Source organism: Neoarius graeffei, chromosome 3, assembly GCF_027579695.1.
Source record: "Neoarius graeffei isolate fNeoGra1 chromosome 3, fNeoGra1.pri, whole genome shotgun sequence".
Taxonomy (NCBI): domain Eukaryota; kingdom Metazoa; phylum Chordata; class Actinopteri; order Siluriformes; family Ariidae; genus Neoarius; species Neoarius graeffei.
Window position 1 is genome coordinate 39,990,828 of NC_083571.1, and position 15,262 is coordinate 40,006,089.

At 41.1% G+C, this 15,262-nt stretch overlaps 1 protein-coding gene across 1 annotated transcript in view; it reads right to left on the reverse strand.

Annotated features, from left to right (window-relative positions):
• The window catches only part of col9a1b (collagen, type IX, alpha 1b), a 117,159-nt gene extending 113,706 nt beyond the window's left edge, over positions 1-3,453 (reverse strand). The window contains exons 1-2 of the mRNA XM_060915648.1: positions 3,319-3,453; positions 2,691-2,753 (exon numbers count right to left, since the gene is read on the reverse strand). Of these exons, the coding sequence (XP_060771631.1) occupies positions 2,691-2,753; positions 3,319-3,453 (198 nt within the window). The remainder of the gene's footprint in view (positions 1-2,690; positions 2,754-3,318) is intronic.
• Positions 3,454-15,262: the final 11,809 nt, after the last annotated feature.

The following is a 15,262-nucleotide window of genomic DNA, read 5'->3' on the forward strand; positions in this document are numbered from 1 at the left end:
ATTCATTAGGTGAAGCAGATTTCAGTAAAAATATAAATTTACCACTAATAAATTCTAAGTAAATTTAATTTTGGGGTGGCACAGTGGTTAGCACTGTCACTTCACAGCAAGAAGGTCCTGGGTTCGAGCCCAGCAGCTGACAAGGGCTTTTTCTGTGTGGAGTTTGCATGTTCTCCCCGTGTCTGTGTGGGTTTCCTCCAGGTGCTCCGGTTTCCCCCACAGTCCAAAGACATGCAGGTTAGGTTAACTGGTGACTCTAAATTGACCATAGGTGTGAATGTGAGTGTGAATGGTTGTTTGTCTCTATGTGTCAGCCCTACGATGACCTGGCAACTTGTCAAGGGTGTACCCCGCCTTTCGCCCGTAGTCAGCTGGGATAGGCTCCAGCTTACCTGTGACCCTGGTTTTTTTTTTTTCAAAAGTCAAGATTTTGTTTTTCATGTCAAATTTTTGGTCAGTTTCAGTGTTGAAATAGAGAAAATAATCAAACTGAATGTTTTGAGTAACTTTTCAGCAGTTTTTTTTGTTTGTTTGTTTATTTCAAGGTGGAAAATATGTGAAATCAAATCATTTTATTTGAGTAGTCTATTTGCTGATGTAACCAAAGCTTTGACTCTCTTACTCCTTGGTGCACTGATGTTCGTCACATTTTCAGTTCTTGGTTTTAAGGTAAGTTAATATATTTATTGCCCAATTTATCATTTGCATCAAATCAGTATATTTACTGATTTGGTGGGCCTGCATCTCCTGTCTGACAGTACATGACAGATGCAATGTTAAATATTTAATGCATTTACTGTGAGTCTACTTGTACTTGTTTTTTTGTTTTTGTTTTTTTAACATTATGTCCGCCGGGGTGGCACGGTGGTGTAGTGGTTAGTGCTGTCGCCTCACAGCAAGAAGGTCCGGGTTCGAGCCCCGTGGCCGGCGAGGGCCTTTCTGTGCGGAGTTTGCATGTTCTCCCCGTGTCCGCGTGGGTTTCCTCCGGGTGCTCCGGTTTCCCCCACAGTCCAAAGACATGCAGGTTAGGTTAACTGGTGACTCTAAATTGACTGTAGGTGTGAATGTGAGTGTGAATGGTTGTCTGTGTCTTTGTGTCAGCCCTGCGATGACCTGGCAACTTGTCCAGGGTGTACCCCGCCGTTCGTCCGTAGTCAGCTGGGATAGGCTCCAGCTTGCCTGCGACCCTGTAGAACAGGATAAAGTGGCTAGAGATAATGAGATGAGATGAGATTATGTCCGCCAGCTACATGCACCATCCTTTTCAACTGCCTGCTAGCATTTGCTAATGAAACCCGGTCTTATGTTAATATAGTTACCATTATCTAACTGAAGCTAAGTTAGCAATCAATTTTAGACAGAAATCTGACCTTAAAAATAATACAACACAAGCTAATGTTAGTCATTTTAGCATTTTCAAATGAAGCGTAACTGTGTTATAACTGTAATTGCCAAGTTTCCCTGTTTAACACAAAATTAGCTTGCTAATTGGCATCAATGATAGTGAATTCCAACAGAGACTCTTATTTGCAGGTGGAATAGTGAAAGACTTAAGACATATTTTTTCTGACTTCTGTCCTTTTCTCCTTTGTTTTAAGGTAAATCAAAATGATAGTTTCCATAGCTGTTCATATTGAAGACTGTAAAGCTACTGAAGTGGCAGTAAATGGAAGCCAGTGGGGACTGTTAACACAAGTTGCAACATAATTTAATTAAACTTTTTTAAAAATATATTTCCCTTTTTACAGGTGTATATTGAAGCCCATTACAAATATTCAGCTCAGTAAGCAGACACAGCAGGAAGAGACCCCTCTCCTCCCTCTGTATGCTTGGAATCAGCTGCATGCTCTCTTTTTTCTTTTTTCTTTTGTACATTAAAAATATGCCATGTAATTTATTTTTTAATATAAAACCGGTCCAATACATATACTAACTTGTGTTAAAAGTTAATACTTAACTACATATGCCTCTGACTTTTTTGTGAATTTTATTCAAGTTTTTTAGTGATATGTGAGAAATGGGCCGCTTCTTTAATGTTATCAAATGATTTAGATTATTTTACTGTTTTGATATTTACACTGTCATGCATCTAATGTAAAACAAAGCTTAATGTATTTATTTAATTTATTGGGTTAAAAATAATGTATAGTTACTAAAAGCAACCAAGTAATATTACTTAATTTCTTCATTGTTTCATTTAAAATAATTAGTAGAATGAACAGATTTTTTTCATGCTAATTCTATTTAGGCATAAATGATTTTGGTGATTTTACTTGAATTATTTTAGTAGATTTCACTTAATAAAATATGCTACTGAAATTTACTCAAAATTATTGCTGTAATTCTTTGCCTTTTTTTTTTAAGTAGACACCACATATGACTTTGGTTTTGGGTGGGAATGGGGTAATTTCTCCAAATAGTTTGTGTACTGTGTTTTTTGACATATAGGTTCTTTTAAGCCACAAATGTGGTTACATGACCTTAAAGTTATGTCAGCTATCCTAGTCAATCATGATATTTCAAAACTGTTTCTCTCTCAGACAGTACCTTATAATAAATGCTAAGTAATTCAGCCTAGCTGTGATTGCATATCACTGTCGTATTCTTTGGTATATTAAGTTTAGGAGCACATGCCACAAAATGACAGTTTCTGGTTCAAGTTAGCATTAGACCATTGCTATTCAACTCACGGCAATTCCATCGATTCCTGGGACACCAGCAGGGCCTGGTGGGCCGGCTGGACCCACAAACTCCTGTTAAGAAACATAGAACCACATAACCACCATGTCCTGAGGTATAATTCACCTATTCCCATTATAGCAGTTCTGGTGAACAAGTGTGATATACTTTGAGATAGATGTTGTTTCCAATAGCCCATCACAAAACAGACAATGGAGCAGTAGGTGTGTAAAAATTAAAACTAATGCATTTAGACAGTAAGCTATTAGGCTGTATATAGCCTAACAATATGCTGATAAAGTCTAGAACTGATTCTCCATATTTACTCTAACACATGCTACAAGCTAAAGTACAGGCAGCTACTGCAAAAATTCTAAAAAACAAAAAACCAAAAAAACCAAAACGCAATTAATACAGTATGTGAAAAATTCAGTCACATTATTAATGCCACATAAACTTTTTTCCATCTATTTATGGAATGAGATTACATATGAAAATTACTTTCAAATTTCTGACAGTTATTCTTGACCAGCCACTCCTTTTTAACTTGACAACGAATCCTAAACCATATTTATCTCAAATATAGGCTAGCTACTTGTAAAATACAGTAGGCTACCGTAAGTACATAAAAAAGCCTACCTGCGCAGAAGTGAGGAGACACATCCCCAACAAAAGCACCGAGAGCACCTCATGGAAGCCTCTTGCACAAGCCATGGTCATCTTGGTCAAGTGACTCCAACTAAGTCTTCTTCCAGTAATGTCAAAGGATACCATAAGCACAGCATTCTCATGTATATTCATGAAATGGTTGACGGAAAGTAATTGGGTCGAAGTGTGTGGTAAATCACAAAGAGGCGGGTTTGTGAATGGCACGGAGCACATTCAAATGCTCAGTGGTAAATTTTACAATGATGTGTCACTTGACCTTAGAGTAACCCTACTATAAGTTTAAGTTAATGCCAAAAATAGCATAGGCCTACATCCACTGTTGCTGGCAACTGTTTTACTTTAAACACATTTTGCAATGAAGGACGTGCCATAAGATCCCTTGTGCACAACATTATGGTGTGCTTGAAAAAATTACATAGTCCTTTCTGTCTGACTTTTGTTCATTTGTATGTCTAAGGCCATTCTGTTACATTTAGCAAGATATTGTGATAAGTGACTTGTGTCAAATAACAGTTTAAAGATTTAGTTCCAGTTTCAATGAATATATTTTGCTAACATTTAGATTTGTATTTAACATTTGCAAGTAAATATTTAAAAATTTCCATTTTAATAATCATTTATACGGGACTGTTTTTGATCATTTGTTTGCTTTTTAAATTTTGAGGCCATATATTTGTGCAAGTGAAAAGAGGGGTGAAAAGGAAGGGGTGGTTGGAGAGACAGGGGTCTTGGGATGATGGCAGTCGCGGTACCATCACTAATTCAGTAAATTCTCAAATTACTCTCTGCTTCAGAAATAGAATAGGTAGGTTGTACAACACATTAGCAGTATATTAGCCTCGTGTTACCCACTCTTATTATAGTTCTACCTATTTTTTGTATTTCTTTACATCTGGCGGATTCTATGCTGTGTGTCACAGCACAGAATCCAGCTTGTATCACGGCTTGTGGCCTTCAAGTCTTCGACTTTTTTCCTCTCTGGTGGAGCTGTCTCTTTGGGGGCTGCCTCTCCCAGGCTGGCTGTCCCATTCAGTGGTCCTGTATTCACAGGCATCTTATCTCTGCTGGTGTTTCTGTTGTTTGTTTTCTGACTGCTCTACTTGTGTTAGTTTTGCTTTGGATAGAAAATTTATTGATTTATATTGTTGCGGTTAACTTTTCTTTTCTTTTTATTTTCTCAATAGTTTGAATGTTTCCTGATTATTTCACCTGCTTTTTTTTTGTAACTGTTTGTAGATTAATTTAAGTAGTTTAGTGCCTATTTTGCATTAGGTATTTTGGGCAAATTCTTCTAGAGGATTTGATGTTGTGGTCCGTCTTGTGTTGTTTACTTTGCCTATCATGTTTTGTGTGCTAGCATTTTTGATTATTTTGAGGTTGTTGTTTTTTTATTGATATGAAATGTTTTTCTTTCTCTTCAAGGCAGGAGCTGAGGACTTAAGCCGCAGCAGATCAACCCTCCTGGTGGTGGTGTCCTTTCACCTTCCCTTTACTCTAGTGCACTTGGGTTTTTCGTGAACCTGTGATCTTGTCCTTGGTGATTAAAACTCCTTAAACTTAATTTCCTCAGCGTGAAATTCCCCAAGGTGGCATTGCTGCAACAGACCTACCTCCTGCTTATGCTGCTCCTTGCCACAATTGGCATAGCATATGTTTGTAGAAAGTGATCACTTTGAGAGAATGAGAACAATGAACATATGAATGAAACATTTAACTTTTACATTTATTAATATTTACATCACGTGTGACACTCAAACCCAGCCCACTGCCTTGTTTCTTTTGGCCTGTGCAAACTTTCAAAAAGTAATATAAATGCTCAATGTTTTCACGCTATCTAGCATTCACAGCAGATCCATAGCATCGCAATCGGTTGTATCCTGGCTCATATCTCAGTGCTGAAATGTGGGTTTAAATCAATGACTCCCTTACAAAAAAGTCCCACAGGAATTTGTGAATGGCTGTGAAGGTGTACTACAGAAATTGTGCAGGTAATACAAAATACAAGTTAATCCAGCTGTATGTACGTGATTTAGTGTAAAAATGCCTGCAGAACTTCTTAATCCTGCACAATAAAAATATTCCTTCAGGAGTCCTACAAAGCCTAAGCCTGCAAGAGTTTGGTATTCTTGCAGGATATGATGTTAGGAACCAATGAATCTTGCAGAATTTTCATAAGATATGATTACTCCTGCACGATGTTAATCGTATTATAGTTTATAATGTCTCCTGCAGAATTTTGACACAGGGTTACATCACTTCTACAGTACCAAAAATGTAGAAAAGATGTGTAAGCTGCCCATGCCACACGCACTAATGCAACCCCATACCACCAGAGATGCAGGCTTCTGAACTGAGCGCTGATAACAGCTTGGGTCGTCCTTCTCCTCTTTAGTCCGAATGACACGGCGTCCCTGATTTCCATAAAGAACTTCAAATTTTGATTCATCTGACCACAGAACATTTTTCCACTTTGCCACAGTCCATTTTAAATGAGCCTTGGCCCAGAGAAGACGTCTGCGCTTCTGGATCATGTTTAGATATGGCTTCTTCTTTGAACTATAGAGTTTTAGCTGGCAACGGTGGATGGCACGGTGAATTGTGTTCACAGATAATGTTCTCTGGAAATATTCCTGAGCCCATTTTGTGATTTCCAATACAGAAGCATGCCTGTATGTGATGCAGTGCCGTCTAAGAGCCCGAAGATCACGGGCACCCAGTATGGTTTTCCGGCCTTGACCCTTACGCACAGAGATTCTTCCAGATTCTCTGAATCTTTTGATGATATTATGCACTGTAGATGATGATATGTTGAAACTCTTTGCAATTTTACACTGTCGAACTCCTTTCTGATATTGCTCCACTATTTGTCGGCGCAGAATTAGGGGGATTGGTGATCCTCTTCCCATCTTTACTTCTGAGAGCTGCTGCCACTCCAAGATGCTCTTTTTATACCCAGTCATGTTAATGACCTATTGCCAATTGACCTAATGAGTTGCAATTTGGTCCTCCAGCTGTTCCTTTTTTGTACCTTTAACTTTTCCAGCCTCTTATTGCCCCTGTCCCAACTTTTTTGAGATGTGTTACTGTCATGAAATTTCAAATGAGCCAATATTTGGCATGAAATTTCAAAATGTCTCACTTTCGACATTTGATATGTTGTCTATGTTCTATTGTGAATACAATATCAGTTTTTGAGATTTGTAAATTATTGCATTCCATTTTTATTTACAATTTGTACTTTGTCCCAACTTTTTTGGAATCGGGGTTGTAAGTAAAACAACACTGCATTGTAAATTAAGTTGTCCACTTGATCATCCATGCAGTGGTTAAGCCACAATTAAAATCTTCTGTAGCATTAACGTTAGAATGTTAGGTTAATAGGGCGGCACGGTGGTGTGGTGATGGTTAGCACTGCTGCCTCGCAGGTCCTGGGTTCGAGCCCAGCAGCCAGAGAGGTCCTTTCAGTGTGGAGTTTGCATGTTCTCCCCATGTCTGCTTGGGTTTCCTCCGGGTGCTCCGTTTTCCCCCAAAGTCCAAAGACATGCAGGTTAGGCTAATTGCTGGCTCTAAATTGACCATAGGTGTGAATGTGAGTATGAATGGTTGTTTGTGTCTGTGTCAGCCCTGCGATAACCTGGCGACTTGTCCAGGGTGTACCCTGCCTCTCACCCATAGTCAGCCGGGATAGGCTCCAGCTTGCCTGCAACCCTGCAGAACAGGGTAAGCAGCTACAGATAATGGATGGATGGATGGATGGATGTCATTTGTTACATTGTCAGTCAACAATTACAAAAAAAAAGAGTTGTCAGCATGGTAAAAATGATTGTAGTACTTGCAATTTCTTCGTCGGATATCTTCAGGGGACTGGTTTATCTAAAATATACCGTAAAGATCATAGAATGTTTTCTACCAGTGGCGGCTGATGCTAAAAAAAAATTGTGTGTGTGTATGCATTGGGGCACTATTAAGGCCAGAGTTATTGTAGTTTTGAAATTTTTATTAGTTTTTATTATTATTGAGTCTTTCAATTTGGTTTTTCATTTCAGTCTAGTTTTAGGAGTGCATAATTAGTTTTAGTTTGGTTTTAATTTTTGAGGAATTGAAAGCTATTTTTAGTTGAATTTTTATTTAGTTTGTATAAAGAGATATTCACATTATGAAGAAAGCTGTTATTTAAATAAGCTAAGTAAGGTAGAATGAAAGAATGCATGCCATTAAATATGATCTTTGTTTGTCATAACAAGAGTGGAAGAAGCCTCGAGTGTAAGCCCACCCTGATCACCTGCTTCTTAATGTTTAAACTGGGCTGGTCCAATCCAAGCTCCTTTATTCTCTTTTTTTTCCTTCCAGTGTACACCATGTAAAAGGAGGTTTCTGTAAAGAAATAACAGAATTCTCACAGGGTGACATAGTTTGAGTAAACAATTTTGACTTAATAAATACTTTTGCTTAATTAATTTATATTTAATATCACATAGTCTTTCTCATCTGGATAATTGGAAGGGGGTTGGCACCCCGTATTGACCAGCCACCACTGTTTTCTACTCGAGCCATTCCAGATTTTCCATTATAACAGATTCACTCATAACATGGTTGGAGTCTTTGGATCCCAGTTTACCATGTTATATCTCCACTATACTTCCTGGCAGCTCAAACCAATCTGGCTATTTTCCTCAGACCTCTCTTATCAGCAAGGCACTTTCACCCACAGAACTGTTGCGCACACACACTTTTTTTTTTTGCATAATTCTGTGTAAACACGAGAGATTGTTGTGTGTGAAATCCCAGGAGATCAGTAGTTTCTGAAATACTCAAATGGTTAAAGCCACAGTGATCATAAAATACTACTATTGACCTTTAAAGCACTGAATGGTCTTGCACTACAGTACCTGAGCGAACTTCTGGTCCTTTATGACCTGCCATGCCTACCTAGATCAAAAGATGCAGGCTATCTGTTGGTACCTCATATAGTGAAGGTTACATCAGGGGGCAGAGCATTTTCTTACAAAGCCCCACAATTATGGAATAGCCTTCCAGGTTGTGTTTGGGACTCAGACACAGTCTCAGTGTTTAAGTCATGGCTGAAAACATACCTGTTTAGTTAAGCCTTTTGTTGATCATTTTTGTTTGTTGGTTTTTATTGTTTCAGGTAAAGGAGTAGATCTGGAGGGTCCTCAGGCATGGATTGTTTTGGTAAACTGGGATGTGTGGATGCTGTCGCCCCCCCTCACACATTCACTTGGGTTTGTTGACGGTAGAGTGGCTGGCTACATTTTATGTCCCAGGGCTCCTTCATGACTGTGTTGCCTTCTGGATCTCCCTTTTAGTTATGCAGTCATAGTTAGTCTTGCTGGAGTCCCTGCTTGCACTCAGCATGAAATGTATACTGTTCTTAACCATTAGGTGACAATGGGTTGAACTAACAATCTGTTCTCTCTCTCTCTCTCTCTCTCTCTCTCTCTCTCTCTCTCACTTCACCCCCTCTCTGTCTCTCTCTTTCAAGTTACATGTTGATCCTGAGACACCAGTGATGTTGACCTCTTCTGCTCTTCAGACCTGCCTGATCCATCCTAATGCTCTATGTCTGGCTGGAAGCTCATCACATTGTTCCTGTGGGGGATGGCCCCATATGGAAAGTCAAAAGTCCACTTGGAAGATGGCTCTGGACACTTAAAGTTTTGCTATGATGGCTGAGGACTACAATTGCCATGATAATTTTAGGACTGCAGTTGTCATGAACAGTTTTACACTCAAGTCTCCATCAATAAACAGTTGATAACTTGAACAGTATGTTAAAACTATACTGAATTTCCTGGTTACACAGTTGTACTTTGTGACTATATAGGACACAGTTATAGAAGCAAGTTATTTATAATCATGCTATCTGTTATCACCCAAATGACGATGGGTTCCCTTTTGAGTCTGGTTCCTCTCAAGGTTTCTTCCTCATGTCATCTGAGGGAGTTTTTCCTTGCTAACATCACCACAGGCTTGCTCATCAGGGATCAATAAATGTATTAGGAATAAAATTAGCTCATATGTTTAAAGTCTTTAATTTTCTGTAAAGCTGCTTTGCAACAATGTCTGTTGTTAAAAGTACTATACAAATAAACTTGATTTGATGATCACATTTTTTGAGCAAATTAAAGACAGAAAAAATTATATCAGTATAAAGTAATTAAACCATATGGCAAAAAAAGATGCAGAAGGACTCAGGAATTCTGCTGATATAAGAAGTTGTACTCTACTCCCAATAGTTGGGAAGGTGTAAATCAAAAGGTAAATTAATTTATTATAGTATTCCTTTCTAGTGGGTATGGGTAATTTAATTTGCTTAAATAGGGGGTGAGATATGGAACCTGACCCCCAAATTTGCTGAGGATATTTCAGTGTTTACCCTGTCCTATAGCTCTTTAAGTAAATTTGGCTCTGCTTCCAAAGATTGATTGACAGGTCAAGGCAATATTGCTTATGTAGTGGGGTGCATATTCACATTCTTTCTCCCCTCCACTAGGAGGAGTTAAGTCTCGGTCTTAACACAGGAACTAATTTTGGGCACTCTCAAAAGTAGGTTTTGAATATTAAGCAAATTATTAGAACATTTGAGTGGGCAAAGCTATATGGCCCAAAAGGCAAATTTTAGGGGTTAAGGAGATAAAGCATGTATTTTACAAAAGATATGCCTGGCCAGAGGCCATATTGAGTGGGACTGTAACTATTAGGGGGTCCTTAGAGAAACCAAATTTCAAGTTTCATGACAATAGCTCAATGTTTATCAAAAGTATGATAAGATGAAACTTTATTAATCCTGAAGGAAATTCTTGTGCCAGAAATTGCTCCATAACAATGCAAGTTAAAATACAACAATACAAGCTAAAAATAAACTGTACATAAAATAAGAACTGTACAAGAAATAAATGCACAAAACAGTGCCTAATAGAACAACAACAGTAAGTTACATAAGGGGCTAAACTAAAAACTAAGATGGAAATAGAAAATGCAAAAAACAGTGCCCAGGTGGTTAGCATTCTAGCAATAGAAAGAAGGTAAGTTATGTAAGAGACTAACCTAATGGTGAAAGTAAATATTGCACATGGTGTTGGGAAAAACATTATTGCACATGACAACTCACTATATTGCACATGATATTGGTATTATTGTCTTGATTGATCAGCTGTTCATCTTGCAGAAGGGGGAGAAGTTATGCAGTTTGATGGCCACTGGTAGGAAAGACCTCCTGTGGTGTTCTGTGGTGCTCCCCAGTGGCCTCATTCTCCCACTGAAGGTGCTGCGATGTGACTCCACTGTGTCATGCAGGGGGTGGGAGGGATTGTCCATAATACTGAGAAGTTTCCTCAGCATCCTCCTCTCTGACACCTCCACCAATGACTCCAGTTCCAGGGACACAGCATAGTCCACAGGTGGAGTCCATAGGTGGAACATAATCATGAGCTCAGGCATAGACTTGGGCATGGGCTTAAGCATAGACAAGGGCATGGAATTAGACATCAGCATGGGCATTGACTGGGACATGGACTCAGAATGTTGGCATAGGCATGGACTCAGGTGTGGACCTGGGCTTGAACATGGGCATGGACCCTGGTGTCAGCATGGGCATGGATTCAGGCATGACCATGGGCTTGGACTCCTCTGGCTTAGACTCTGATCTTAGCATGAGCTCTGGCATCAGCATGGGCTTGGACTCGGGCATGGGCTTGGACTCAGAGACAGGCATAGGCTTTGGCATTCTGGCATGGACACATTCATCGCAGGATGAGACATAGTTATTCATGTTGATGACCATGCGGGGCCACTAGGATTTGGCCTTGAGTAGCTGGTACATGCCCTTAATGCCCAAGTGGCCCTCAGCTGGTGAGGTGTGAGCCAATACAGTGACATGATTTCTGAGGCCTGGTGGTGGAGCGATGGTCCTATCCTCCCTGAAGCAAAGGCCTCCCTCTCAGCCTCTGGAGTGAGCTCTGGAGAGGAGGCTGCCCTGTCAGTCTCTGGAGCAAGCTCTGGAGATGAGGCTGACCTGTTGACCTCTTGGGTATCAGCCCCCCCCAAATAAATTTCTCAGGGATCCTACTTCCCTAGAGCTTTGTTCAGGGACTTGAGCATGTTCCCAAAGGCCATGGAGTCCTGGAGGCATGGGTGATCTATTATGAGCAGGTGTTCAGCCCACCGGCATGCTGGTCCAGTGAGTCAGTGAACCATGAAGCCTAACCAGACTCTCTCTGCAGGCTTGGGCTCCACCAAATCCTCATAGAAGAGCCTGCACTGCAGCAGAAATCCATTGGGTGGATACTCCACTCCATCGTAGGGTGCTGGTATGTCCAGCCCTAACCGCTGGAGGAACCATACCAATCCCAGTTGAGGCACTGTGACTCTGGCATGGAAATGTGCAGTGTGCCTGCTCTCTTCCACTACATCCATTGTATTGGGGAAATATTCTGTCATGTAAGGGGATGATGGGTGGATGTAATCACTGGCAGAGTATTTATTTGAAAACAGGTAGGCAAATAGTATAAAACCATTAGACGAAGACTGAGTCAGGAAACAGGCAAGGGTCACACAAGGCACAAACAGAATATCAGAGGTAAGGCAAAAGGCAAAGTCCAACTTGTACAAAATAAGTTCAAAACCAGAGAAGTGAGACAGAGATACAAGAATTAGAAATGTGAGACACAAAGTATAGCACATATATTTCGCAAAGTCTGTGTGTGTTCAGAGCCTTTATCAGAGCATGCTGTGATTGCACTCTATTCTGGAGCATGTGCATTAGTCCTTGCGGTGCATGCTGCACGCCTGTACATGAGTGACAATTCGAGGTGCACCAAACACAAACATATGCAGACACAACACAGATTAGCATATTGATGCAGCATACCAAATTTCAACTCAACTGGCCTTATTTATGGGCAGAAATATGTCTCATCTCATTATCTCTAGCCGCTTTATCCTGTTCTGCAGGGTCACAGGCAAGCTGGAGCCTATCCCAGCTGACTACGGGCGAAAGGCAGGGTACACCCTGGACAAGTCGCCAGGTCATCACAGGGCTGACACATAGACACAGACAACCATTCAAACTCACATTCACACCTACAGTCAATTTAGAGTCCCCAGTTAACCTAACCTGCATGTCTTTGGACTGTGGGGGAAACTGGAGCACCCGGAGGAAACCCACGCGGACACAGGGAGAACATGCAAACTCCACACAGAAAGGCCCTCGCCAGCCACGGGGCTCGAACCCGGACCTTCTTGCTGTGAGGCGACAGCGCTAACCACTACACCACCGTGCTGCCTGCAGAAATATGTGACACTAGCAAATAAATTTGAAATGAATTAGAAAATAAAGTCATTGCAATTCCAAATCACTGAATTTGTCAATATAATTGAACCAGTTGGTTATTTTGATGCATTTTAAAAGAGACATTTCAAATTGGTAAATGATGAATCCCATACAGTTTACTTCACACTGAGCTACTCTATGATAATAAAAATGTCTAAAATTTACTTTAGCATTTTGTAGTAATTGTCATTTAAAATCACAAGATGTGTCAATTTCAATAAAGCCATGATGCTATTTTAATTCATTATAAAATGGAATATTCAAATTGGTAGACAATTAAACCCACATGCATCAGATTGCCATGAGCTACATGATGTTGAAAAAAGATACATTTTTCTGTCGGACATTACTGCATTATGCCTTTAATTTTGAAACACCAGTCAATCCCCCTCCATGACTGAATCGTCTTACAGGAGCATAGTGTGGGGGTTGCTTCTTTCTCCTCCCCTCTCCTCATGTTACTCTGTATTTTTCTTTTATCCCTGTCTTCCTGTCCTGTCTACTCCCCCTCTGTCAATTGTGTGGATGTGAGGACAGGTTGATGGCCAATTTTTCTGGTACAGTGATAATAAAGGGTTCATTCATGACTGAATCATCTCATGGCCCATTTCTATTGGCCAGGGATTTGCGCCGATGTCTGCAGGTGGTGTGTGGCATGCCACAAATGCCAGCTGGTAAATCCAGCAGCCACACCAAAAGTGCCATTGCGCTTATTGCCACTGATGGAGATCCCCTTCAAAAGAATTGGCATGGATCTCATTGGGCCATTAGATTGATTGGCACAAAGGTATCACTTTGTATTAGTCATAGTGGGTTATGCAACGCGATACCCAGAAGCAGTGCCACTCCACAATATCTCAGCACATAGTGTTGCGGGGGTGCTCTTCCATGTTATCTCCCAAGTCAGGATTCTGATAGAAATCCTGACTGATCAAGGCACTACATTTATGTCATGCACACTGTGCAAATTATATGAATTATTGGGGATTAAATCGATTGGTACTAGTGTTTATCATCCACAAACGGACCGGCTGATCGAATGATTTAACCAAACCCTTAAGAATATGATTCATAAGTTCATTCACAGGGATGCTAAAAATTGGGACAGGTGGCTTGACCCTCTGTTGTTTGAAGTGCACAAGGTCCCACAAGCCTCCACTGGGTTTTCCCCTTTTGAATTGCTTTATGGGCACAAGTACCATGGTGTCTTAGACATCATTAAAGAAAATTGGGAGGAGGGACCTCCATCCATCCATTATCTGTAGCCACTTATCCTGTTCTACAGGGTTGCAGGCAAGCTGGAGCCTATCCCAGCTGACTATGGGCGAGAAGCGGGGTACACCCTGGACAAGTCGCCAGGTTATCACAGGGCTGACACAGAGACAAACAACCATTCACGCTCACATTCACACTTACGGTCAATTTAGAGCCACCAGTTAACCTAACTTGCATGTCTTTGGACTGTGGGGGAAACCGGAGCACCCAGAGGAAACCCATGCAGAAACGGGGAGAACATGCAAACTCCACGCAGAAAGGCCCCCATCAGCCACTGGGCTCAAACCCAGAACCTTCTTTCTGTGAGGCAGCAGTGCTAACCACTTACTGCCTGGAGGAGGGACCTTCTCAAAGTAAAATATGAAATTCAGTACATTCCTGACCTGAGAGCAAAACTCCACATACTGACTCACATAACCCAGGAGAATTTGCTACAGGCCCAAGAATGTCAAGCTTGCTTGTACAACAGGGGAGCACAGCTAAGGGAATTTGCACCGGGAGATAAAGTCCTCATTTTATTGTCCACGTCAAGCTCGAAATTGCTCGCCAAGTGGCAAGGGCCCTTTGAGGTCACACGGTGAATTGGGGAGGTTGACTATGAGGTCAAATCCCAATCTTATCTGCTTTCAGCTCCCTCAGACAGCACTGGCCTCGGCCAAGGCCGTTGCTGGGACAACATCTCCCCCTGAAGGTCACTGCTGTGAGACGCTGTCATATTCCTTCCCCCACTTCCCGCGGTCTCCGCTTTTACCCCCAGTGTGACAAGCGGATGCGTGACCAGCGCCATCATGGCTGCAGGAGCGGATGGCTGCTTGCTTGTGCTGGGTTACCTCTACCTCCCAAGTCCCGAGTTTTCATGTTGTAAAGTGTACTTGTGTTATTTTGTGCTTATGTGCTGAGGTGTTTTTTTTTAATGTTCCCACACTGCACTCCTCATAGGAGCATAGTGTGTGGGTTGCTTTTTTTCTCCTCCCCTCTCCTCATGTTACTCTGTATTTTTTTCTTTTCATCCCTGTCTTCCTGTCCTGTCTACTCCCCCTCTGTCAATTGTGTGTGTGTGTGTGTATGTAAGGACAGGTTGATGGTCAATTTCGCTGGTACTTGTGGCTAGCAATAATAAAGGGTTCATTCATTCATTCACTCATTCATTCAAATGGCCAGATAGGGGTGACACATGTCAAATTTACCAGAGAGAGAGAGAGGAGGTTCCTGTGTCTCTGGCGATGGTAGTTCCAGAGAGGGTGGAGCTGAGACCGGAGGTAAATCTAAAAAGTGCAGCCCAATTCA